General features: G+C 38.6%; 1 protein-coding gene across 1 annotated transcript; it reads left to right on the top strand.

Annotated features, from left to right (window-relative positions):
• Positions 1-759: 759 nt before the first annotated feature.
• On the top strand, positions 760-27,530 carry LOC139710519 (atrial natriuretic peptide receptor 1-like). Its single transcript, XM_071622454.1, has 21 exons — positions 760-897; positions 2,144-2,299; positions 5,640-5,775; positions 7,821-7,915; positions 8,704-8,854; positions 10,040-10,124; positions 10,658-10,769; positions 11,989-12,054; positions 12,678-12,755; positions 13,552-13,656; positions 14,696-14,767; positions 15,110-15,278; positions 15,822-15,971; positions 16,575-16,743; positions 17,691-17,840; positions 19,175-19,298; positions 21,142-21,210; positions 22,253-22,427; positions 25,230-25,328; positions 25,927-26,018; positions 27,170-27,530. The coding sequence occupies exons 1-21, from the start codon at positions 760-762 to the stop codon at positions 27,260-27,262; spliced, it is 2,484 nt and encodes an 827-aa protein (XP_071478555.1). The 3' UTR covers positions 27,263-27,530.

Raw genomic sequence — 27,530 nt, 5'->3', positions numbered from 1 at the left:
GCCCAATGGATTTTGTTGGAAATGATTGTATTTGTTTTGTACCTCAAGTTTTTTGTTTGTTTTGTTGTTGTTGTTGTCGTTTTTAGAAATGACTCCCATCCATACCGATATACCTACCTGATATAGGGCCAGATAGGCTGAAAATGATGCCATCTACAACATGCCGATCAAGAGCCTATTACATCAAAATATTTACATAACAAATTGTAATTTCAAATGCCGTGGAGACTTCTCACTTCTCACACATAGTTAAAAGTTCCCACGTAGCTGTAAGAACATGTGGTCACTTAATTACCTTTTTGCTTTATTTGTTTGATATCAAATGCGGCAGTATTGCAAATATTGTTAGGACGAGAACAACCCAATCACCTGGCGGTACTCTGGCCACTCCTTCGAAGCCATGTATCAGTTCGCACGATGTTCTGTGAAAACGATCTTGAAGACATTTGGAGATTTTGCTCCAGTTGGAAGTTGAAGGGCCTGCTAAATAAGAAATACAAATACAAATTTGACATGAAGGTTGGGATTGCCAAACTTAGGGATTGGTATTTTCGGTAACGGCCCTTGGTGCAGTATACACACGTTTAGAATTATACGGGTTTTATTTTTCAACTGAAATATGTTTAAACATTATATTTTTTTTTTCAGAACGTTTTACGGTTTGATCTAGCACATACAGAGAATAACACCTATTCTGTGACCTTTTTTAAGACGTTTCATTCTACTTCTACTTCTATCTTTTTCTTTGCAGTTATTTTCATGGCAGTTGACGGGGACACTCTGCGAGATATAATGTTGCACGCATTCGATCTGGGTCTCTTGAACGGAGACTACGCTTTCATCAACATCATCCCATTCAGAGACAAGCAGGTCTTCGGCGATGACTCTTGGGAAAGGGTTAGTGGCAGAAAGCTCTTTCACTACCGCTGCTGCGTACATTAAAAAGCACCTTTGTTTTGCACAAAGCAGCTCCAACTTGCGTGCGTGCAGATGGACGTAAGTTTCTTTAGAGACAACGCCCTTCCTCGCATTCTCAAATTTCCTCCTTCCCCAGCGTATGGTGGGAAAAGGTGATTTGATGGAGAACAGTATTTTCAGTGCACAATATTGTTTTTGCACATAATTTTCCGGCAATGAGTGACCAAAGACTTATTGAGATGAACAGCAAAAATAAAATTGTGTATCGGGATTTTTTTTTTGACAGTGTTACAGTATTAGTTGAATAATATTCATCTAATCACACCTCTTATTACAAAATCATCCCTATGATATCTGAAATGGAAGTGAGAGTGCTTCTTTCACTTATCTGTGTGTGTGTGTGTGTGTGTGTGTGTGTGTGTGTGTGTGTATTGGCACAAGCAGTCGATACAACTTGGCACATTAACAGTGGCGGATCCAGAGGGGGTCGCACCGGGCGCGCGCCCCCTCTTTATTTTCTGTTAAAACAAAAGAAATAAAATGAAAACAAATGAGGGGGGGGGCGTGTGCGCCCCCTTTAATTTTGTAAAGGCGTATTAACGTATTAACTGCGGATTCGTACACTTTTTTTCTGTTTGTGAGAGCTGATATATTGACCCTTAAGAACCAGCACAAACATGAAATTTTAGCTGTGCACATATCAGTACTGAGTGATGCAAGGGGTTCTGTATAAACTAGCAATTCTTTTGACAAGATTCTAAAAAGAGAGAATATAGTTGCTCGAATAGCGTTTGTGATGGGCTCGAGAGCGTCGATTATTCTTTTGTAGCCTTCATTATGTTATTTTGGTGGTAAAGCTGTTTTTGAGCCCACTCGAGCTTTACAAAAGAAAAGTATTTCGAAGATGACATTAGTGACCAAGTTCAACCAAACTTGAACGGACATAGGGTATTCTATGGCTTTGGCGATCTATAGGCGTAATAACACCTTTATCAAGTAACTACACTTACGAGATGTGTGTTACGCAACGTTGTCTTTATTATTTCTCGTTATATCACACAGACATCAGATGATATCCTTATATGTGCATATTTATGTAAGTGTGCATGTCCTTCGCTCGCCTTCGCGTATGTTGGCATAATGTAATATTTTTGTGTATGTTTGTACAAGTGAACGAGTAGCTAATGATCTACTCATTATACTTTTTGTCCTTACCTTCCCGTAGGGAGATGAACGGGACGCAGATGCTAAATTAGCGTACGAAGCCTTAATGACGATACGGGTTTTCGAGCCAACTTCGGAGGAGTATCGTCAGTTTGAGCGCGAGGTCGCGGCGATACAAAGGCGGGACTTCAACATATCAGGCCAAGATATGGGCTCGGTAAGGACACATCGCAACTTACGACATTCTGGTCGCAGATGTTGTTTACATGATCATACACATGTTTTTACGTTATTATGGCTGCGTTTATCTAACTTCAGAGAGAGAATCACGTTTCAAAACGCGTTTGGAACGGTGTTTGCAAACGTGGTTTGAAACGCGATTCTCGGGGAGCCGCGTTTATTACCTCCGCCAAGGGGGGAGGTTATGTTTTCGTTACCGTTGTTTTGTTTGTTAGTTGGTTCGTTTGTCCGTGTGCAAAATAACTCAAAAAGTAGTGAACGGATTGTAATGAAACTTGCAGGAAAGGTTGAGAATGACACAAGTACCAAACGATTAACTTTTGGTAGTGATCCGAGAATTTTTGGGGAATTTATGAAGGATTTTTGATATTCTGGCAGGTAGGGTCAATGAACTAGGGAGTTCAGGCTGCGCGTATTTGAGGTTTGCATGCGCGCACAAAAGCGCGTGCTCTAGTTTCTTCTAGGGCGAGGCGCGCTGTGCAGCTGAGGGTTTATGACGTAACAAAGGCTTCTATATTGGGAAATCAGGCGGCTTTCTGTACTTGGGTGGAAATCACTGATCTCAAACAAGATCAGTGCGGGTGGAAATGGGCTGCATGCTTGGCGGAGGTCTGCCCTCTCAGAGTGCTTTTCTAGTCTAACCATCATACAATCGCGATCCGAGTGGTGTCAGTGCGCAGCTGCTTTGCGCAGTTTGACCCGGGAAGTAAAGGTCAACTGTATACCACCAAACATGCCTCCTCAGTCACACACCAAATAATGGGTAGAGAGCACAACCGGAAACAGCTGGGATTTGACTTTTAGATATAAACGCGTTTCAAAACGGCATTGCGTTTATCTACTCACAGAACGGTGATCGTGGTCTCAAACGTGTTTCAAAACGCCCTTTGAAAGGCGTTTCAAAACGACGTTTCTAAACGCGTTATTATGCAAGAAACAATAAGGTCTTGACCAGTGGTTACAGACGAGAAGGAGATAAAGAAACTAAAAGACAGTGGGCGAGTTAATCAGAAATTGGGATGAATCATAGAAAATGGAGTTTTTTAGAAACAAATGGGAGGAGCAACTTTGGTTTCCACCAATCTGGAGTGTAACGAACTCCAAATAGTCAACTGGTGTCATTGGAGATGTCGAAGCGCCCTGTCAGACTAATACGTAGTGGACAGTGATGGTGATGACATGCCTAACGAGGCAGTGTATGCAGACCGTTCAACAGACGCTCTAGCCTCGCAGACAAGATCAACATGCAGACGAGGTCCTCACCCGTCGACCATGCAGACGTCGAAATAAGTGGCCACACCCATTAACGTCATTTCTCCCTACTAATAAAACCTCTCCCCTTCCCCTAGAAGTGTAGATGTACTACGGTCTCCTGTATATTACGAAGTTATATGATGAGTGAGATGTTCAGTTGTGTTCAGAAGAAAGAAACTTGTGTGTGATCTAGTCTCTGTTTCAGACCTACGGGAAGGCAGGTCGTTGAATAAAGAATGCTGTTAGCAGCATTGGTGATATCCATGACAAGCGTATATATAGCACCAGTCATTGACTTCGTCTCACGGACTGTTCTGCTGCGATGATTAGAATATGTCCCGTCGTGAATTCGCACGATATTGGTTGAGCATGTGTTTTGAGTGAGATTTGGCACTGAAAATACATGAAAACAATTCTAGAAATGTCAGCCAGTCAACGTCGGGATAACAGAAAATCCGGATAATCGAAGTCCTACTGAAAGTGGATTCGTTAAATGCTAAAACATGAGAAAAGCACATCTGTGAAGTTTGAGGAAAATCAGACAATCTTTTCAAAAATTATTAATTCTAAAATTATATTGATTAAATCCATGCATCGCCATCGGATGGGGGTGATCTAAGGCTACTGACTACAGTTAAAAATGTCACTTAAAAAAGGGGGGGGGTGATACGGAGAAAGAGCAAACAGAATTCCACAAAATCTCAACCTGTTTGCTAACATAAGGCCTACACGTTAAGGATAATGTTTTCTCCTATGTCAATTTTGAAGACGATGAATCACAAGTTTTTTTTTTATCATACTTCATAAACAGATGAAAATATTAGTGGAATTCTCTCTCATTCGTTATATTGCTCCTCTACTGTATAGCATATTTTGTATACCTACAAGTACGTACTGGCAAGTACTAGTATCTGTGTACTTTCGAATGGATATTACTGTCATAACTATTACAGGTATAGCCTGTGTTCCCCAAACTCTTCTTTAAAGACGACTCACCCCCTTTGTTTAAAGGGATGGTATTGTATTGGTTGAGGTGAAGATTCAGCTTTTGACTTTTTGCGAGATACTTATAGAAAACACTGTATGAAATACTAAAGAGCATACATGCTAGGAGAAATTCAAAATCTATTAGATAAAAACTGGTTTTGAAATGGCTGAGTTATCCAAAAACAAAGTAAAACAAAGCAATCCTAATAAAAAGTGGGCCCCATGTTTTATTAAAGGGGATGACTAGTAACCGATCAGTGGGAATCAGTGATCGCTTTGTTTTCGATATCTCAGCCATTTCAAAACTAATTTTCATCAAAATAATAAACTTTGAATTCTTCTTAGAATTAAATGCCCTTTCATATTTCATGAATTTTTTCATTATGTCAAAATGTAATGATAACAATTAAAAAAAGTGAGGCGTGTCATCTGCAAATAACTTGCCTTTATTGGATGAGAAACCTACCTGGCGGCTATTTCACATCACAGTTCATCATACGTACATTGACCATCATTCACTATAAATGAACCAAGCAATAAGCCACGGCCTCTAGGGGTCGCACGCGACATCTTGGTGCGCATCAGTTGAGAAAAGAAATGTAATGATTATAGAGAGGAATATGGAAACAGTGACGAGGGCGGTAAGAGCGAGTCTTGAGAATACACCTGAGGGCTTAATCATATCAAGATTCAAGCGGTGAGCATTAGAATATCAGATGAAAATTACATCTCTGACCTTGTCGAAGCAGACGAAATGTTCCATTCTGTCTTTTTTTTAAACGTTTGTCATCACTTTGTTTCATCGTTTTGAATTTTTGCAACATGTCGACTTGTGCTATTTCCAGAGGATCCAGCAGAGCAACAGTTTGTGATTCTTAATGGTGATATTGAATCTGTCGAAATGCATTCCTAATAGTTCCTTGATTTCTCGCAAAGTCTCACCAATGTGGTTAGTTATTCGATTTCATTTTATTTAACTTTTTTTACACATTATCTTTACCGGTAAGTTCCTTTTTTTTAACCTTCTTTCGTTTTTGTTTTGTTTTGTTTTTTGTTTTTGTTTTTTAACCAAACAGAATATATTCTTGGCATCGGCCTTCTACGATGTCATGATCCTGTACTCTCTGGCAGTCAATGAAACCCTAGCCGACGGTGGCGACGTCTACGATGGCCATTCACTGACGAGAAGAATGTGGAACAGAACTTTCGACGGTAAAGCTTTACTTTGTCCCGTAACCATGGTAACGTACCGCAGTTGGCGCAGTACCGTAGTACAGCTTTAGACCTGCGACGCCAACGCTACGACGCGCCTCCTTCTGCGTTGGAAAACGTAAGCTGTACACTATCATACAAATATTCAATGTTTATGAGTGCGATGGTTGCGAATATTGCATGAGCGTGCACCGAATGAAATATTCGAACCGTCGAACGAATGATAAAAGATTGAATATTTGTTTTATACAACGCACGATAAGACCTGAGCCCTGTTTTAGGAAGAGTTAAAATTGATTATATAGTTGATTTCTATGGTAAGTCTATGGCAGCCTGGCGTGTTCTGTATGCAGACCTCTCTTCCTTCTTCTCTCTTCCTTCTTTATCTCGTATGCTATATGAATCTTTTGCAAATATTTCAACAATATCATTTCATGAATTGTATACTTTGTACTATGTTTTGGTTTTCGTTGATTGGAAATGAACAATCATGATTGAATTGAAAATTGAATTGTGTGGTAAGGAAATTTAAAATTGATTATATCTTTTGATAAAACGGGGCCCTGGTCAAGACCAAAATAGATCTAACGTTAACCTATCTAGGAGGAGGACTAACAATTTAGGCCTATAGGCCTATAGATCTGGCTCGTGCGCGTATATGCATCAATGCTTATAAACATACACAAGTTCAGTGTGTCCTAAGATCTATTGCACGGCTGGCTCGCTTGATTTACCGTTCAGTAATTGTCTATAGCACTGCTATTATTTTAAAGAGTGAGCGCGGGATAGCTCATTCTTCTGATTGTCATCCAATCAGATGGCAAGGATCCATACATGTGTTGTAGGTGTTCATGATGCAGCTGTCTCGCACACGCGCAGAACAACACTTTTTTCATCTTCTTTTTTGCCAATTGATAGGCGCGTCTTAGCATGCACAAACACAGTCATACGCATAACATGTATTCATCTTCTACCCATTGACATTGGAGTACTGGGTAAAGAGCAAAGAGCTGGCTGGCATTTTTTTTCTAGCCTCTAGCTCATCAAGTCTTTTTATCTATTTTCTCTTTCTACTTTTCCAAGCCGGCAAGCTTTTTATTTCTACTGCATTTTCTCAGTGTGTCTTATTCAGTCGTCCGTGTACAGACGGAAATGCGATAAAACTCATCTGTGGGGCTATACAAACTTCTTCTCGCTTTCTATACATACATGAGTGTGGTGCCAGTTTCTTGTCATTGGCGATGTCTTTAGAAATATTCATTAATGCACACATCGATAGTACTCGTCTTCGTTCTTATCTTCTCGACAAGCAGTAACCTTCGGTAAAGAAGTATACATTGTGAAGTTTTCCTCCTGCCCTAACGGTCATCGAAGCGTGCGTATTTGTGAAATGAAATTAAATGCAGGTTATACTGGTTTCTTCTTTTTTTTTTTGTAATCATCTTTGCTCATCCTGACTACCTGTACGGCAGCTATAACAGTGATGGCTGTATGTGTAAAGTAGTCTCACTGCAGCATGCTGTGATGCTTCGAGCGCTTTAAAAAAGCGCACTGTGGGTGTATAGTAATTAAAGCTAAATTGAGGAATTTATAATAGACACATTAAGACAATGAAAAAAAAACACTAACAGACAGAGAAAAAAACCCACTAAGACACACATTGTCTCACAATGAGCTGTTCTCGCTCTCAAGCGTAAGCTTATTTATAGGATACAGCCCTTTTCTGAAACTGCTCTGCTTAGATTGTACCTTTAAATTATTTTTCTTTATCATTAATGTACCGTGTAATTTGTTTTAGATAATTACCAATATTTTGTATTCATCAAGTTTATTAATTCTTCTTTAAAAATCCTATGATTTGTACAAAAGAAAAATGTATCTTTTATATTACGTTTGTCATGAAATTGCAGAAATAAATATATATCAAACCAAATACACGAGATAACTTCGCCTTTCGGTGTGTGTGTGTTCGTATTTGTGTGTGTGTGTGTGTCTCTCTCTCTATGTGTGTGTGTGTCTATCTATTGTACCCTCCGACCACACAGGATTGTACGGGAAGGTGACGATCAACGAGAACGGAGACCGCGACTCAGAGTTCTCTCTGTGGGATATGACTGATACGGAGAATGGTACTTTTGAGGTAGGCATCGCCTCTTTCATGCGATAATCAGCTTACGTTACACCAAGGAGCTTCACACACCCACGCACAGGCACACAAACACCCATTTATTGCGAAGAATGTATATATGTATATATGTCTGTATATGATATTTATTAACTACGTGAGCCATATAGGACGCATCCCTTCCTTCTAATACTTCGGTGGACTGGGCTGTAGTCACCTCCCTCATACAAACACACTAACATTAACACTAACTCTTATAGAATAATGGCAAAAATGACAACAATAGCAATATAACTCTACGATGGATCCGCCCGGAGATAACAAGATGAGTAATTTTCTTAAAAGATTAACGGTTGCATTGTATGAAAATTTTTAGATGTCGATTTTAATGAATATTGTAAGTTCAGTCTGTATACCAAGTTAATAACCTGTCGGCACAATCATCTTCCTACACGCATAATAAAGACACGCAGACATACGCACGTAATGTCTTTGTGTATGTGTGTGTTTTTAATGCATTCAACATATCCACTCTATCAAGAGCGTTGCTGCTTATACTATTCTTTACAGTGAGATTTATACCTTCCTCTCTCTCAAAATAAAAAAATGCAAATCCGCTTGAATAAGACAAAACCATGTAAGAAACATTTTCCCTATTTGTTTAAATAACATTCTGTTGAATTAAACATTAAATGCAGCTATCACTTATTATTGCCAGATTCTCCTTATTAGTGTACATAGAAATATGTTTCACAAATATAATTTTGTCTGTGTGTTCGTGTGTGTGTGTTTAAATCACCGAGGTTGTTGGCAACTTCTACCTGACATCAGGGGGGCTGCGCTACACCCCTGTGCCAGGGAAGGCGATCAAGTGGCCAGCCGGAGCCACGGGACCACCCCCTGATAGACCGTTTTGTGGATTTTTCAACGAAAATCGTGCATGTCACCCCAGTGGTAAGATTTGCATCATTTTCTTTCATTCTGTTCTTTTCACTCCATCTAAAAATCTGATAATACGATGGTGTTGGTGAAATAGCGCTAGGGCCTACGATCAATGAAAATCGAGGTAGACGTGGCTTTTTATTTAGACAATCAATTGCAATATATTCTAACACTGAAAAACGGTGTGTTTTATTCTCCCCACATCGTGATTATCTGTTTTAACGGATTTTTTTTTCGCATTTTCAAAATAGAGAGAGAGAGAGAGAGAGAGAGAGAGAGAGAGGGCGGAGAATTTCAGTGGCATTTCGAGTTTACACCTGGGTGCCTGCACCGCGTACGACACATCCTCGTTCAGAATTAATAATTGCAAAGGCCACGATGTACGATGTACGATTTTGTTTTATTTGAGATTGTGACATAACAAATACGCTCTCGAATTGAATCAATTTTTAGTGATGAAAAAGAGACCCGCCATTAACAGGTTTGTCCACGTCACTATATCTGAAACTGAAAACAACGGAAGGGCAAACATTGGCCGATTCCTAAGAAGGCCATATAGATTTTTATCTATGATATAACCGTCCTCCAGGCTCATCGAGTGGTTCTAGGAGTAGGCCTAGCTCCTTTCCCACCGACCTTCATCCGCTTTGGTTTTTTGAAAGCTACCGATACAATCTCAGGCTACGTCACGCAATTATGTAGAATTATGTAAAATCGATTATATAAATCATGTTTATTCAGATGTGTTTGTAGGTGCAACTGTACATAATTGTATTTAGACACTTCTGTAATACTATTGTTTGTATTCGTATGTGCTTTAGACATTTTAACTTCTTGTACAAACCGTTATGCTATTTTACAATAATTTTGTATTATTGGGATATGGAAAGAAATAAATATAAGGAAATGAAATCATAGCTGCCTTTTTTTTTTGTGTACACGTGCTATATATATATATATATATATATATATATATATATATATATACAATTTCATTTCCGACGAAAGCATACGATATGACATTTGCATATACACAAAGTAAAGTACAATGTGACTTTTGCATATTCAAATGAGATTTTAATGCATATATCTCTATATCTTACAGTTATAAAATAAGCTCAAGATTAATTTGACAGAAAAATCTCACTAAGGATTGAATTAAAATCTTTGTATTTTCTGTTCTTTCTGAATATCCAGGTAAACTCTCTCCGCTTGCCGTAGCAGGAATCACCTGTGCGCTTATTGTTATGTTCGGTACGGTGATCGCTTTTCTTGTGTACAGGTAAGGTTTACGAAACTCATCGTAATATTGAAATTTTATCTATCAAACACTGAAGGGACACACCATTCGCCTTCGATCCTCCATCATACTCGCGTGCGTGCGCGCACACACACACACACTAATATATATGTGATAAAAACCTAAAATGGCATAAAAACGCTTCATCCCGGTGGGGAAGCAGATGTTTTAGAAACATATACATTGTATGTATATATATATATATATATATATATATATATATATATATATATTTATATATATTAATTATATATATATATATATATATATATATATTTATATATATTAATTATATATATATATATAATATGTATATAATGTATATATATTCTTGTACAAACACACAATCATGTTATTTTTCAATATTGTATATAGAATTGTGTATTTTGCATAAGAAAATATGAAATACTATGTTCCCTTTTCCATTCCGTGTATGTGTGTATATTATATATATATATATACGCCTATATTCAATTCATTCATTCATTCATTTATGATTTGCTCCTTGCAATAAGGAAAATGCGACTTGACTCAGAGTTGATGCGAATGTCGTGGAAAATATCGTGGGAGGAGTTGCTGTTTCCCGAAGAAACTAAATCAGGGCACTCCAAATTCTCCGGGTCATTTGTGAGTATATACGCCATTTTTTCCTTTTCTTTTAAAATCAACCTCTGTTTGCTCAGAAAATGGTGAAATTCATTTTATAGGTTCGTGCTAAAGCAAGTCCTGGAAATTGTTGACACCAATTACAATGTCTTGCCATATACGATTTTGCCAAAAAAAAGGAAAAGAAAAGAAAAACTAAACCTGATGTAGAGATATAGTGACTCATTTTTTTTTTTCATTCTTGCCGCATCTTATCATGGTCATGTTCTCGCAATCAATATCGGCGTTCGCCCCTTCTGAAAGGAAAAGGGAGTTATGAAGTCCTACTTTTTATCAGAGGACCCTGATATTGAAATTGGATTGAGAGAAAGCATTTTGCTCTTGAATGTCTGTACGGCGTTGTAAAGCAGCAATTGATTAGCTTCGCGCGCTTTACTGCCGGCGCTGCTGTTGCTTTGACCAATGTCGCCATTCTGATAATGATCAGTCCGTTGCAAAATTCTTTACGTTTGTTTTTTTCTCCAATGTTTCCTTCTATTTCGACTCTATTCACTTCCTTCCTCTCCCTCTCTCTCTCTCTCTCTCTCTCTCTCTCTCTCTTTCCTCCCCTCTCTTTTTCTTACATTTGTATAACAGAGATTAACCGATTTTTTTTTTTTGTACTTTGCGTTTCCATTGGAAACAATTCTTAGCTTCCGCTTTATTAGAAAAAAAGTAGATCACGTGGATTATGGTCAAGTGTGGTTGCTGGAAATAATGGTGAAAGTAAGTGTATACACTTTTGTGCAGTATATCCCTGTGGCAGCTTTACCCCGCCCTCCGTATCCTGACACCAATCTTTCTGCTTTAGTTTTCTTTACACACAGTGGGACATAGGACGAATATTTGAAATGTGCTCTTGAACTTTAGGATCGAAGCACACTTTTTTTCCTGCTTACTGGTAAAATGCCTTGCCTGATCAATATGACACAGAGTGTTGGGATATGCATATAAAGTCGATTTGGAATATAAGTATAAACATACTACTTGTGTATGTATGAACATGATGAAATAAAGATATAAATGGATATTTAACGCTGATTTTGTTAATGTTATTGTGTTTTCTAATCTATTTGTATGAGTAGCAAAGTGCGCTTAGAAACGTCAGTATGAAGCGCCATATAAATGCAATTATTATTATTATTATTATTATTATATTTAATTGCAATGGTAACTTAAAAACTTCTTCTCCCCAACGCAGATTTCATCGATTGCAAATGGATCAACTAACCATCACCAAGTATTTGCAACAGTGGCAAATTTTAAGGTATATGCCAAACAATGCTTAATTACTGCTATTATGTCACTTTGAATTCTTTACATCATTCGTTCCTTTTGGCCCTTTCTTAACAATGTCTGTAATTCAGCCTCCGGGCTGCGGTAGATATTGATGAATAAAACACCTTTTCAATTCAATTCAATTCTTTTTTGTTTCTTAGTGTGTTGTGTGTATTCGAGTCGTCTCTCCTCGTGCATTATATATATATATATATATATATGTATATTCATTCATTCATTTTGTTTATAACTGAAATTTGTAGCAGGGCATTTAAAAAACACAAACAAGCAAGGAGGACCATATTTGTGCTCAACAAGCACTACGGACAAGCTAAATAAGCCTTTATACACACACACACACACACACACACACACACACATTCAAAGTGCACGATAAGAGGGAGAAAGACGACATGAATGAGATATACACATTGATAAGTCGTCCCTTCATGGATTGAACTTGCTCTTCTCGAATGTCTTTGTTATTTCGACTGTATTCTATTTCTTCATTGGTTTGATTGATTGGTTATATGTTTGTTTGTTTGTTTGTTTATTTTGGAGGTTTTGTTCTTTCTGGAATCATCGCTTTATATGGTGTCAATTTTTTTATAGGGAAGGTTGGTTGTTGTGAGAAAATTCGAGACGTCACGGGTGGAGCTTACGCGTCAATTGCTTAAAGAACTAAACACGGTAAGTATGCAATCGGCAATAATTATTCCTTTACCTTTTTACCATGCACCACCTATTTTGAAATTGAGTAACTCGTGGTGAACCAGAAACTGAGCTGCTATCACATGTTAACCCCCGCCCCGGAGAAAAAGAAGAGATTACAAGAGTACAGTTACACGTAGCTTGACATTTTCCTCCTTTCATCACTCGTCACACACAGACAGATTTTTTTTTTTAATACAATCGATTTCTTCCCGTAAAAATTAGAGCGATGTATTTTTTTTCGACATATTCTGGAGAGCAGTCTGTCACGTCATAAAGTACATTCATGCAAATAGGAAAAAAGACCCGCACATACATGCACGTGAAATGTTTTACACCTTGCAACAGAAATCGCACTAGAGTAGCATATTCGAATACATGAACAGAATATATGCTCACCCTGAATAGACAACAAATAGGCATGACGTTGGCTAGGTATTTTTTGTTGATGTAATTGTTGTTGTTTTCTATGCCTTATGTCTATCTCTCTTCCAGCTATTTTCATCCTGGCCTCATGTGCAAAAGTTTGCAATTAGAGAAAAACAACTCTTATTCAGTTAGCAACAACAACGAAAGCTACAAGGTAATCGGTGGAATGTGTATGTCGTTAGATACATGTTGCTTAATGCCCACGTCCTCTGTACTGATGCTCATTGCTCAGTAACTTGTCAATGCTTATAGGAACTGCAATTATAGTGTGACAATCTTTTTTTCTCTTTTGTCTCCCCCACCCCCAACCCCTCTCTCTATCTCCTACTGTTTTGTTACGACACAGATGCGCCAGGTGGAGCACAGTAACTTGGTGCGCTTTGTTGGCGCGTGCGTCACGCCTCCAAACGTTTGCGTCGTGTCCGAGTATTGTCCAAAAGGAAGTCTTCAGGTACGGCTCATTCTGTTTCCATGGCAACAGATCCTTTTTAACGAATCATCTCTAGCTTCAATTCCCCCACAAAACAGAAGGAAGGGTTATATATTCAACAACGTTTAGACTACAAGTAGAAAAAAAAGGTTTCATCATATTTTCCTCTCTCTCTGTCTCTTTTGCACGGAAGCGGCGTGGGAATTGATGCGTTGAAACATTAAAAAAGGATGACGAACATTTGATAGATCATAATGATACTCATATCCCAAAGTTTAATGTAGAATTGTTTATATATATGTATAAGTGGTTATACATGATATGCAAATGTTGTCCTGCATGATCACTATTGGATGGTATAATGTAATCCCTGTTAAAGGTCCTGTTTAACTTTGGGAGCAGTGATTTAAAAAAAAATCAAGGTATCATTTCTGATGCATATGTGTAGGTCTGTGGTGTCACAAAACATCCTACCATATATATATTTTTTTTTGCAATAAAACGTACAATATAAGATATCAATATTTTTTCAATCAACCATAACTATAGACGCTTTAGTCTGGAAATATTATTTTATTATAACCATTGTTTACATTCTGTGTATTCAACAGTACTTAACATCGATAATACGGATCGAATTTTTACCATGGTTGTTTCTATCCCTAACTCACATTTTAGAACGAACTATTTTAAAGCACTAACCCTGGGTTTTTGTTCCATCTGCAAAGGTAAATTATGCCTTTGACATGATGATATTATGCACTCCAATGGCATGGCATTGGAAAAGAAGAAAATAAATACCTCAAATTGAATTCAAAAATTTGCCAAATTTTCCTCTTATGATGTGTCTCATCAACTTCTTCATTGCACGACAACATGAGATACACTAGTACCTTGTAGAATCTTACATGTCTCTTTATCGAAGTAGTTTACATTACTGATTTTTTAAAAACATCTTGCTATAAACCAACCTGTCAAAGATGTATGGATATCTATGTTCATTCCTTTTGCTATATCTTCTTTAACTACTAGTTTTGTTTCATCATTTTATTACCAACAGGATATTCTCGAAAACGACGCCTTGAAGCTAGACGCAATGTTCAAATATTCGTTAATTACAGATGTTATGCGGGTAAGATTATGCGATTTGTTATTTGTAATACTGTAGCACAAGCACTTTGTATGATAAAATATTACTTGGTAAATACGAATGCCACTCTTTCTGGGCCCAAATACGTACAACATTTGTACCAAATAGGTACAACTTTGTATCATGTATTTTTATGTAAATCAGTAGACAATTGCATCAATTAAATCAACATTCTGCTTCTGGCATTTACCTTAGGTTTTTTGTTTGTTTGGTTTTTTTTTAATACTCATGAATAGGACCCTCACAACTTAAAACAACTCGAACATGTCGGATATCTTGGCTACAATTACGATATGTGTTGCTTTTATTATCCTTATCACAAAGGGCTTACACTTTCTGCACAATTGCGATATCGGAGTTCACGGACGTCTGACGTCATCAAACTGCGTGGTCGACAGCCGCTTCGTCCTGAAGCTCACTGACTTCGGCCTTCGGGAATTCAGGGAACTGGAAAAAAGTGACGGCGACCTCGCCAATTCAAAAAACCTGCAAAGTAAGGACAGCAGCACTCACTCCCATACGTTTTCCCTTCGATCTCACACAAACTTGTCCAGAGCCTGAAATGAGGCTGAACAGAATGAAGAAACAAAAGTCCTCACTTGAAGGGATAGCACGCTATTGGTTGAGATGACAATTGAGCGTTTAACTTTTTTTTTGCGAGATACCACGAAACCGCTTATGATATGCTACAGATTCTAAAAGGAATTTAGAGTTTATTTGATGAATATCGGTTTTGAAATGGCTGAGATATCCAAGAACAAACTATATAAAACAAAGCAAGCCTAATAAAAAGGTGGATCCCACCTTTATCACGATCCCTTTGTTTTGAATATCTCAGCCATTTCAAAGCTAATTTACATCAAATAAACTTTGAATCCCTCTAAGAATTATGCTCTTTCATATTTCATAAGAAGTCTTAGAGTTTAAACTCCCTCCCCTCCTCCTCAATGTATGTGCACACACTCAAGTAGATACCCCACCAATCCGAAAAATATTTTTCCAACTACAAAAATGTCATTATCGCTACCATGTACAGAAATGTTGTGGCGATCTCCGGAACAACTACGTCACCCTGAAATGAAACCGACTCGAGAGGGAGACATTTACAGTGTCGGTATCATCATGCAGGAGATACTGAGCAGAGGGCGCCCTTTCGAAGAAGAAAGAAATAACATGGAATTCGACGGTAGGAATGACATCAGTCATACAATGTTATTATGGTACTGACAAAATTAACGTCAGTTGTTCCTGTTTGAAAAGTAAAAACAATAAGAAAGTGAAAAAATATCTTCCACAAAGTTTGGAAACAGCTTTGAAACTTACTACAGTGTAAGTGGGTGAGATCAGGGAGGTGAGACAATGGTAATAGTGCATATTGGGTACGGCTACAATGATGCTAAAATATTGGAAACGGTTGCAATTTGCTGTCATGAGAAACAATGCACTAATTGATATTTTGACTAGTAGCTGCTGGTCTTCACTCAAGATCTACACTGCTTCTGCTCTAAATCTAAACTACTTATTGAAGAACTCTTACACAGCACGGATCAAATGTCGATAACTCACAATGGTTTATGCATTAATTTCACACACACCACGTTTTCCCATCTGCTTTTTCAGGAATTAGCCTCCTTATTGAGTACTGTACTCGCTAAAGAGAGGCAACAAGAATACTGGGATTTTAACAGTTGGCTTACTGCGTACAAAATGTGACATGCAATGTTGACCATGTGAGAGCTGCTCATGATTCATTTCAAAGCCACTAAAATGCTCTAATCTCCCTCCGCAGAGATTTTGAAGAAACTTCGTGAGACGTGCAATCCCCCGTTCAGACCTACGGTGCCCGAGGAACTGTGCCGCCCGGAGATCGCCGCCATCATGCAATTGTGCTGGAAGGAGCTACCTGACGATAGGCCCTCTACGTCCACTCTCCTCGCAACTATGAAGAAGATCAACAAGTATACCATTAGATGGCATGATTGCGTTTGATTTGTGAATTTTGTTATTTTCGGTTCAGTCTGTAATTCCGTATTAAAATATAAAACAAAAAGGAAGGAATTGATTCAACTGTAAATTTGGCGTAAGTGAAGAATTATGTATGGTACGTGTTCAAAGGGCAAAACCGGACAGACAGCCCTACCTTGCGGTGAAATACTCTTAATTTCGGAATTAGCACAGATCATCCCCGTTTTAGGGCGTGGCAAAGGATGACTGAAGAATAAGATCCGTTTCTCGAAAAATGAATATACCTATTAGGTGTTACCAACTGTATGTTTTAAACGCGTTTGTTTTTCGTTGTATTGTTGCATTTGTAGTGTTCTTCTTCGTATTTCGGTTTACTTCATGTACTTGTCTTGTATTCTGCGTGTTTGTGCTGTTAGTCTCGTCTCTGCTGGATTTTTGCATTTCATTTATTGTATCAGCCTATGAATAAATACAGACTTAGGTATGTATTCATGTTTAATCGGGTCAATTGTTCAAGCAATATGAATTGGGTTTGGTGAACACGAGTATCTTCCTTATTTCGTAAGTACATTGTATATTGCAATTAGGTTGGGGGGGGGGGGCACAATCTACAAGCTTCGCTTTTTAGTGGGTCCCCCATCTCCATCCTGTGATTAATTGCTCACTGTAATGCTTATTTGTATGATCCCCTTCTAAAGTATAACTTACCTCCCTTTTTATTGATTACTTATGTTGAAATTCTTTACTTTCACGTACACTGTAGATATATGTTATTGATTACGTTGCGATAGACAACAAAAACAAAATCCAGAAACATGAACTGAACTGAACTGAACAAAACAGTTTACATGGTCATTGTAACGCCAACTTTTTGAGAGCAGTTTGATTAAAAAAGACATGGTATCCATGCAATGTTTCTTGCGATGTGCATCCCTGGCAGGAATCTTGCTGGGGGTAACATCCTCGACAACCTGCTGAATCGGATGGAGCAGTATGCCACCAACCTAGAGGTCCTGGTGGAAGAGAGGACAGCGGCCTTCCTAGAGGAGAAGAAGCGCTCGGAAACCCTGCTCTATGAGGTCCTGCCCAGGTAGTTTACTCGTTGCAAGGATACTGTATCTACCTAGGCAGAGGCCATCTTAACCCTTCCTGTGCCGATTAGTCAAATGCGTGCAAATTTCACACACTAACTGATAGGCAGGTACCAGTTTGGCACACGGAGGGTTAATTTGTGCAAAGCATCCCTATATACTCAAACTATCCTTATGAAAGGAGAACAGATTATTACGACATTGTGAAAATTAACCCATGCCATACTGAATTTTGAAATCCCCATAGAGTTAAAACACAGGCCGCCAGGGTCCTGTATGGAACAGGTTAACAAAAGAGGGGGGGGGGGGGGGAGCACAGAACCACATCACAGAATTCTCGCAATATGACAACTTTTAAGATTCATACTTCAGTCATACCAATTTTTTTTCTCTGCACGTGTGGTTGTTTGTTTGTTTGTATGTGTTTTAAGCTGTAATACACGTAATAAATAGGCCTAAAACAGATACATCTATATACGCTTTGAAAACTTGCGTGGTATCCAAAGTGTGACAGATAATTCGAGTGGACACAATGTGTAATAAGATATGACTAGAGCGTCATCACAATTCAGATTTCAAACCTCCAAGATAGGAAGAAAAAAAAATCATTATATTTACTTTATTTTGTATGTACTTATGTTTAGCATGTGATTTGCAATTATTCATATAAAGAAGATAAGTAAAGCTGTCTTTATCACAAAGATTAAACAAACAAGAATGCTGACCAGGTGTTTTGTAAAAGAACCTAATTTCCTGTACACTATGTCCTCGTAAAACTTAATGTTTTCATTACCTTTTGGTGTTTCTTACACGTTATAAACAAGATGGACTGCTTTTAAGCATCTGGAATGAAGTTAATATTTTTCCTCATGTGAATTGTTTTGGACATGGTGAACTCTTTCCACAAAAAAGCAACTTTTTCAATCATTGTAGGCTTTGCAAACTTCGATTTTCATATAGACAAATGAGAGAAAAAAAAGGGCGATTGATCTTTCTGGCGCGTAGAATAAAAATCGTAATATTCCAAGCAGACTCTGTAGAGCTGTTCCATCTACTGACACATTCGTTTAGTCACATTCTAAAGACTGACATGTCTTTTACGTTTAGTCGATGTTGGGAGAGAGAGAGGGAGGGGAGATTGTGACTAATAGAGACATCTGATGCATCTATATACCTTTGAATGTTTCGATGTAGTTTATAAAGCCGGTAGTCACACTTGCCGTGCAAACGTGTAAGCAGACTACGAATCCATGCTTACAATATTAAAGATATCCACGTACTGCACTAACTTCGTAAGAGTGATTGTAATTAGCAGTATTTGCGCATTCTCCAGACCCGTGGCCGAGCAACTGAAGCAGGGAAAACCAGTCAACCCAGAATCGTACGACAACGTCACGATCTACTTCAGCGACATCGTGGGCTTCACCACAATATCAGCAGACAGCAATCCGATGCAGGTATCCACTGCCACTGAGCCACCTTCAAAGTACACTCTCAGCGTTTAAAGCGCAAACCTCTTTAACTCTTTCTGGTCCACAGAGTTCAAATATGCACAAATCTCACACATAAACCTATGGACATGGAATTGATATGGCACACAAATGGCTAAAGCACAAACGTCATCCACGACTGCCCAATTTTTTTTTTTAATGGGATTGGATTCCTTTCTTTTTTAATTTTAAACCAGTATTTTTTTTTTCTTCTTTTTAGTTCACACATACAATCCACTTCACAACACATATCTTATCAACCACGGAGCTAGTTTCATGTTTAGACTAAGTTCAACTAAACTTGCCTTTCCCTCAGAAGCAAAGAATGTAGGAAAGACATCTAAACCTGAGTAAAAGGCAAGTACACAAAGATCAAAGCATATTAAACCGTCATAACGTGGAGGTGCCTATACTATAGGGCAACAACCGATCGGTTAAGTAGCAAGATGGATTAGGTGTTGCAGGCCCCATTGTATTCACAGGACCTTGTAATGATAACAAGTCATCAATGAACAGGTCTCAGTTAATGAGATCTGCTACAAGGTATCGTGAACGCGTAAAATACTTGCTTCGTCTTTGCTGCTGGTTCCCATGACAACTGTCGCTTCATAATTAGGTGTTAAACCCCGGTAGCTGGTATAAAGTTTTGAAAACGGATGCACATTCGTGGAAAGTTGCCAAGATTGACGGCGTCACATGCCTCTCTCGTAATCGTGAAGAAAGCACCTGTTATTTCAACAAGCCTGATTTGGCTTATAGGTATCTTTCCCCTCTCTTAACACAAAAGTAACTTTTTGAAGTGCTTTGTTTTTGGACGAGGGAGTGTATTTATTAAAGAGCCTACGCTATAGTATTTGTTTATTTGTCCGTGCTATTTCCGTGACTCGACGCATACTTGTTTGCCCGGCATTTGGTCTTTGCCATGGCAACTTCGCGTTTTCCTCTTTTTTTTTCTTATTTAAAACAACTGTTCTGTGATTCAACTGAATACCGCCACAATTCGGTGAGCAGTCAATGAAAACGTCTCACGAATGAGGAAAAATGGCGAAAATTTCAAATTGAACTCCACTTCATGCTCAGGATTACACTGACAAATACGTTAGATGCAAACAGCCACATTGAATTGACGACATTTGTTTTTCTTTTAGTCAAAATCGGACAAAGTGAACATACTAGAGAACACAGCGTCGTACCTTTGTACGCCTTATAAAACAGAAACAACGGTCTTAAAAATTAATTTGAAATTACATGAGAGCAAGTATGATGTCACCGCATAAATTCTATCACACTGATTAGAGCGTTAAAAAGGAAAACAAGCGCTGTTAGATTCTTCCGTGGAGAGATATTTCCGTTGATTTTAACCACTGTTGAATCACAATGATATGAAGTCTGAAATGTTTTTTATGCCAAGGATAAGCTTATTAGGAAAACCTATTCGAAGCTGTGAAGAGATGATATTATCTGATCATTAGTTCTTCACAGGTTAGTTTAACCAATATTAGTGTGTCTTGACCATGTTAACAAGATTTAATATTTCAATATTCTGTATTTTATCAGATCTTTGGACCGGGTTTAGTGGTATTCCTCAAGTTCCGTTTGACTTGGTAGATGTCAACCTGACGGGCATTTCATCAAGTGTTTTGTCAGTAATTTTTCACTGGCAAAAATTTGCTTTTAGCCAGTCAGATGCCAGGATTTCAGTAGCTTAAAACAGTTGTCAGTGACTGACAAGTTTCATGAATATGCTGCCCTGAATATCGTGAGAGATGGAATCTCTCTTTAACTTCGTGCGGTTTATTTCACTTGGCAGGTTGTGACTCTCCTCAACGACCTCTATACTTGCTTTGATGGAGTCATCGGCAACTTCGACGTTTACAAGGTAAGCCAGGAACTACACCCGATGAGTCTTAATCCTCTGCCCCATGAAATTGTCACTCAAGAATATGATTAGAGGGTAGATTCGCCCGAGTATACTCTATAGGTCTTGAGTCAAAGATGAGAATTTGTGCTTGCTATCATAATAGTGCTGTGCAAACTTTCCGCACTTACCTGTCAAAGACATCAAAGAGAAAGAAAGTGAATCCCGATGTAATAAAATCGACTTCTCCTCTCGCACCAGGATCGGATGCAGGAAATTCCGTAAAGGGGGGGGGGGGGGGGGGGGTGGCACAAAAATATTTCTGGTGCCACTTCCGGGTTTAATCAGATGACAAGCAAACAAAGGGGGGGGGGGGGGGCTTCTGTGCCGTTTCTCGTGCCACTTCCGGGTTTCATCGGCTGACAACCGAAAATGAAAGGGAGCGCAATTGCCCCCTTTCATTTTCTTTCCTTTTTCTTTTTTATTTTAAGAAATATGAAGGGGGGGGGGGGCACACCCGTCGGTTCTGGGCTATTTTTGCGTCCTCTCAAGTTCACATAAATACAGTCTAATGACTTTTATATCTGTGTGTGTAAAGTATGTGCAAATAGTTTATGACTATTTAAGATGATTCAGTTGGTAGGCCAATGGTATTAGGAAACTTTGTATATATCCATAACTTCGTGTTTAAGTGTTCGCAGGCAATGCTTGTAACGTTTCTGTACATATGTTTGCGTATTTTTTCAAATTTTATATATTGCTTTTGAACTTGCATACCCCAAATGCGGTGATTGAGTCAACAAACTTTCAAATTCTAACTTTCAACCGACGAGAGCTACTTGATTCAATGATAATTATGGGGGCGCCACTTTACTTTGTACAGGCTGCGTCCTCGCGTACTAGTAATCTAAAGTTACTTTGTAACGCGAAGCAGTTAGAGAGGAGAATGGACAACGCAGTCGACGTCTTAAGCGTCCGCGTCGCAAACATAAAGCTCCCTGTTATAACTCAACTGCTGAGCCCTTTAAACAAAACTAATTATGTGTTTGTTTTCCCCCAACAGGTGGAGACAATCGGAGATGCCTATATGGTGGTATCGGGCCTTCCGATCCGGAACGGCCAGGTTCACGCCAAGGAAATCTCCTCCATGGCCCTGGCGCTGGTCGAAAAGGTCGCGAATTTCAAAATCAAGCACAAACCAGACGAACAACTCCTGTTGCGAGTCGGCATCCACTCGGGTTAGTGAGGCTCGTCTCAATATTGGAAAGTGTCATGGTCTCATTATCTATATATTACACATTTTGTACAGTGAATTGCGCATTGCCATTTGAAAGACAGGGAACGCGGAACCGGGAAAGGGTGCTGCAGCCCCTCCCCCCCCCCCCCCCCCCCCCACACACACACACATTTGGATCTTATAAAGAAAAAAAAAACCCGGGGAATTATTTTCAATAATGATAATAATAATCATAATCATAATCATAATCATCATCATCATCATCATCATCATCATCATCAATAATAGTGTATACGCCATTGATCCACTTACTTTCAAAAGCCAGAAATGAACAGAAAGATCCGCAAAGTGGAGAGAAAAGCAGCTACACGGGCAGTTCTGCAGAGAGACGGAGAACATCAGCAGTAATGACACATGGTTATATGGCTGAAGATAGGAGAACTGAAGAAGGAGACAGAAGGACTGATCATCGCTGCCTAAGAGCATGCATTGTCAACGAATACTCTAAAAGCCAAGGTACAAAAGAGAGATGTGGATGCCGTATACCGGATATGCCGAGAAAGAGACGAGACAGTGCAACATATGTGGCTGTAGTAAACTGGCGCAAAAAGAATACAAAAGAAGACATGACAAAATGGCACAAGTCGTTCACTGGGAGCTTTGCAGAAAACATGAAATACCATGTGAGAGCAAATGGTATATGCACAAGCCACAGAAAGTTTCTGAAAATGACCAAGTTAAAATCCTGTGGGATTTCGATGTTCAAACTGACAATGTCATCCAGCATGGGCGTCCGGATATCATCGTCGTAGAAAGGGCTCGACAGATGTGCACGATCGTCGATGTCGCGGTACCGGGAGACAGCAGAGTAGCCGAGGAGAAGGAAAAGATAGAAAAGTACCATGATCTGACCAGATAACTTCGCTGCCTGTGGAATATGAGAACGAAGGTGATCCCTATTGTCGTCGGAGCACTCGGAACAACGCCAAAGCAGCTGCGATGGCACTTGGCCGATGTGGGTGTGGCCGATGTGGGTGTACCCGATCGAGTGCAAACGCTCCAAAAAGCAGCATTGCTGGGGACGGCTCGAATCCTCAGAAAATTACTAGAAGTCTAAGGTTCCAGGATGGAACTTGACGTGATATTTTTTTTATTTTTTATTTCATTCGTGTTCCATATTCCACATTTCATACAAGTTTTATATTCCATATGATTTGAAGCAGAAATGTTTTTCACACAATGGTCAGTTTGAAACAATAATGCACAAATGTATAAGGACATATGATTGACGTGTAATATGAGGAACCCACTAACAAGCAAAGCTTGTAGGATGTGGGCTCCAAAAATATAACATAGGGTTTTAATACAGTATATCAATGTCAGAAGTGACGTAACATGCAAAAATACAAGATATCGAGAATATTACAAAGCCGTCACGGGATGTACAAAGTATAGTATATAATGTTTATGATTAACTTATGGTATAAATGCTAAGAAAAGTAGCAAGTTGATCAAACTAATGAAGTCATCCGAGAGAGGCATCATTTGAGTATGCAAAAGTTTTTCAAGTGATTACGGCAAAATAATTAAACATAGGATTTTAGAAAATTAGCTTTGAGATTTTTCTTAAAGGAGCTTAAAGAACTTGAGTGCAACCGAACCGAATCTAAATCATTCCACAAAGAAGGGCCGGTCGATGTAATTGTCTTAAGGGCTAAAACTGTACGAACAGGGGGAAAATGATAGGATTCACTGTGTCTTGTAGGGTAAGTATGAATATCACTGTTTTTCACAAACATTGAGGAAAATATACTAGGAAGGTCACCAGTATTGATCTCCAAGAGAGTGCGTCTTGTGACAATAGAGACAATAATCATAACAATAATCATAACAATAATAATAACAATAATAATAATGATGATAATAATGATATTAACACTAATGTTAATAGTAATATGTTCCACGGCCTCTAAATGAGACAGTACATGATTCGAGTTCTACCATTCGACTCCTATCCATGAGTTAGGGCAATATTATTCACACCATTTTTCTCTTAAAAAAAACGTATAAAATTGGCAATCCCCAAGAAGCTGAACTTTATCGTTCTTTCATTTATCATGTGTGCAAAAGAATGTGCCAAACGGAATGGCAGTCTAACTTGAACATGCTAAGGAGGAACGAACGAAGAAACGGGCTAAGATCACTGCGGCTACAGGTGTTGTTGAATCTTGATTCTGTAAGACATGTATGGGACAACGTGTATTAACTTCCACAAAATGGATAGAAGTTTCTTCCTTATGTTCTTCATTTTCTTCGCCTTCTTAAAAGTAATAGTAATAATGATAATGATTGCAATAATAGGGGTAATATAAGTTTTAGCCTTTATTGTCCTTATCATCATTATTATTACTTTAATTAATATTGTCATCATCATCATTTAACTTTGTCATAGTAGTAGTATAGTAGTAGTAGTGATGGTGGTAGTAGCAGTAGCAGTAGCAGCAGTAGTAGTAGTTCATGTAGTTGTAGTAGCAGCATTACTGCTATCATCTTGTAATAATTATGCCTATTACAAAATGCACTACACTTATTGCTATACTGTTGAATCTTATTTTCCATGAAAATATACGTTCAGCATTATGATCCAGCCATAGTTTATGATTGAAATCAATGAAGATACACCAACGATGCATGTCTTCATCTTATCGGTTTATTTCGTCAAAGACATATGAAAACAATGGCCACTTTAATGCGGTTTTTTGTGTGTGTTTTTTTTTGTTGTTGTTCTGATGCAACCAATTAGGGTCTGTTGTGGCAGGAGTGGTCGGCCTGAAGATGCCGCGTTATTGTCTCTTTGGTGATACAGTAAACACTGCCTCGAGAATGGAGTCAACTGGCCATGGTAAGTGGGTCACGGTTGCACACCTGCTATCATTTTGTGGCAGGAAGCCAAACCAGTAATCAAATCCCTTAAGTACACCTTTATCATCATGCCCGCTTTTATCATAATCATGGACTTCTTGCCATGCAACACAAACGCTTTATTCCACCAAGGAGGTACTAGCGATTCCACTGAACAGCACTTTAATTGGAACACTTTGTGCTTTTCACATTTGATAGAGTGAAGAAGACACCACACAAAAAAAAAAAATAAATGAGAGATGCTAGTTGAGAGCAATGCTTATTGGTTTTCAGGGCCACGCCTTCATAGTCAGTAAAATTACATATTTTTCATCCATGTACGAAAACTAAATTGAAATCCAATAATGCCAATGTACTACATGTGTAGTTCTTTTGGCATTCTGCCCCATTTACTTTGTTGGATGTGTCATCAGCTGAAGCAAATAAAAACAATAAAAATCTCCGGTTCAAGTTTGTCATGTGATGTTACTTGATCTAACCTGTACAGCCAGCAACTATAATCAATATTGAAGGCAGAGATTCGTCGTTTTAATGTGTTTTGAAATCAATATTTTTTACTTTCCTTTCATAACTGCCAGCAATGAAGATTCATATAAGTCAAGCGACGAAGTCAATTCTTGAGACGTTTGGGAACTTCAACGTGGAACAGCGAGGGGAAGTTGTACTAAAGGTGCGGCAGATTTGAAAGTAATGATAATAAAATGATAACGAGTCTATACAAAGCGATTACAGCCATATTATGTATCATTTAACACAACAATCAATTAACAATCATGTAAAAACGACAGGGATGGTTCGACATACAAACAGATGGTGAGGAAGAACCAAGAACAACTGTTACAGTCAGTCAGTATATTCTCTTCTGTTCTGTTCTAATCTATTCTATTCTAATCACATCTAATGTATAGTTTCATCTCATCTCAGTTCATCTATAATATTCATTCCATTTCCATTCTATCTTATTTGTCTGTTTTCTTCTGTTCTATTCTATTCTGCTCTGTTTTATTTTTGTTATTTTTTCAGTCATGACTTGGTAACTTGCCTACAGTTTTCTATAAACTGAATGATTGATTGTCATGTTTAGCAAATCAGGGTCTGATAAACAGGATACATAACTTGCCGTCATTTTCCCTTCCAATGGGAACTGAGCAATTTTCCCGCAATTCATGGGCGAAGAAGGGAAGTAGAGTACAGTAGCATGATTAGTGCTTGTATCCTGTAAATGTTGTATAACGCGAAATAATGTCAGTAGTAACTCAACTGCGATTCCTATACGGCCATTTTCACCTGATATACAGTCATATTTCTGTCGGTTGGATCCAGAATGTATGAGTCCCAAGTAAAATATACCAGTGCAGTCTCACAGATTAGACCCTTGGCGTCAAATCGTCGTACTTGATTTCAAAAGTTGCATCCTGTGATACTGGAAAAACAAAGCAACATCAACAACGATGAACATGATATAATAATGCTCTTTGAGAAATAATCATTCTCTTTTCAACGAAAGTATTTATTGTCATAACAACCATGATTTTATACTCAGTCACTGGATATTCTTAAGACTAGGGAATGACACATTGTCATGATTGTTCGTCAAGCTCGTGAGAAAACACTGCTGAATAGAACACTCTTCTGTACGAAGATCTACCTCCACAACATCCCGTGGTTCTTTAAATCTTGTGGAAAAGCTAATATCTTCCAGGGTCGAGTTTTTCTAGGAACAACAGCGATTGAAACTCATACAGTTTTTAATCCGCGATCTTTTTGTCTTCTATAAATCGCTTGCTAACGGCACAACATTGTCTCCAAATCTGTCACCAGGGCAAGGGGGCACAGACTACATTTTGGCTGCTCTCCCAGGCTTCTTCGACGACGGTTCCGAGAAATCTGATCACCGTTGACGAAACGCTGTGACGACGGAGCCAAGCTGACCCGCGTCCTCTTGTACCGACGCCGTAATCCTCACGCGTGTAACTTTTGAACTCCCGACACCGTTACCTTGGAAACGCATACAGCAACATAGAATTACATGCCCAAGACACAGACAAATTTTTACTGGTTTTCGTCTACGCTTCCGTGAGGCAAGGCCATAACACTTCTTTCAAGCTCATGAAAATAATTTATACTTTATGCTATACGGCAATGTTTTAGAACTTGATTTTTTTAAACCTTCGCTTGGCAG

The sequence above is a fragment of the Diadema antillarum genome, unplaced genomic scaffold, assembly GCF_040938485.1.
Source record: "Diadema antillarum isolate AM-2024a unplaced genomic scaffold, OU_Dant_1.0 scf00000038, whole genome shotgun sequence".
NCBI classification, from domain to species: Eukaryota; Metazoa; Echinodermata; class Echinoidea; order Diadematoida; family Diadematidae; genus Diadema; species Diadema antillarum.
This window is presented reverse-complemented; position numbering and strand designations above follow the sequence as displayed.

Bases quoted from the DNA above. Each gene is read 5' to 3' on its own strand.
- LOC139710519 (XM_071622454.1), top strand. From the start codon at position 760: ATGGCAGTTGACGGGGACACTCTGCGAGATATAATGTTGCACGCATTC. The intron at 19,299-21,141 runs GTATCCACTGCC...TTCACTTGGCAG, and splicing joins CAGACAGCAATCCGATGCAG to GTTGTGACTCTCCTCAACGA. The intron at 21,211-22,252 runs GTAAGCCAGGAA...TTCCCCCAACAG, and splicing joins GCAACTTCGACGTTTACAAG to GTGGAGACAATCGGAGATGC.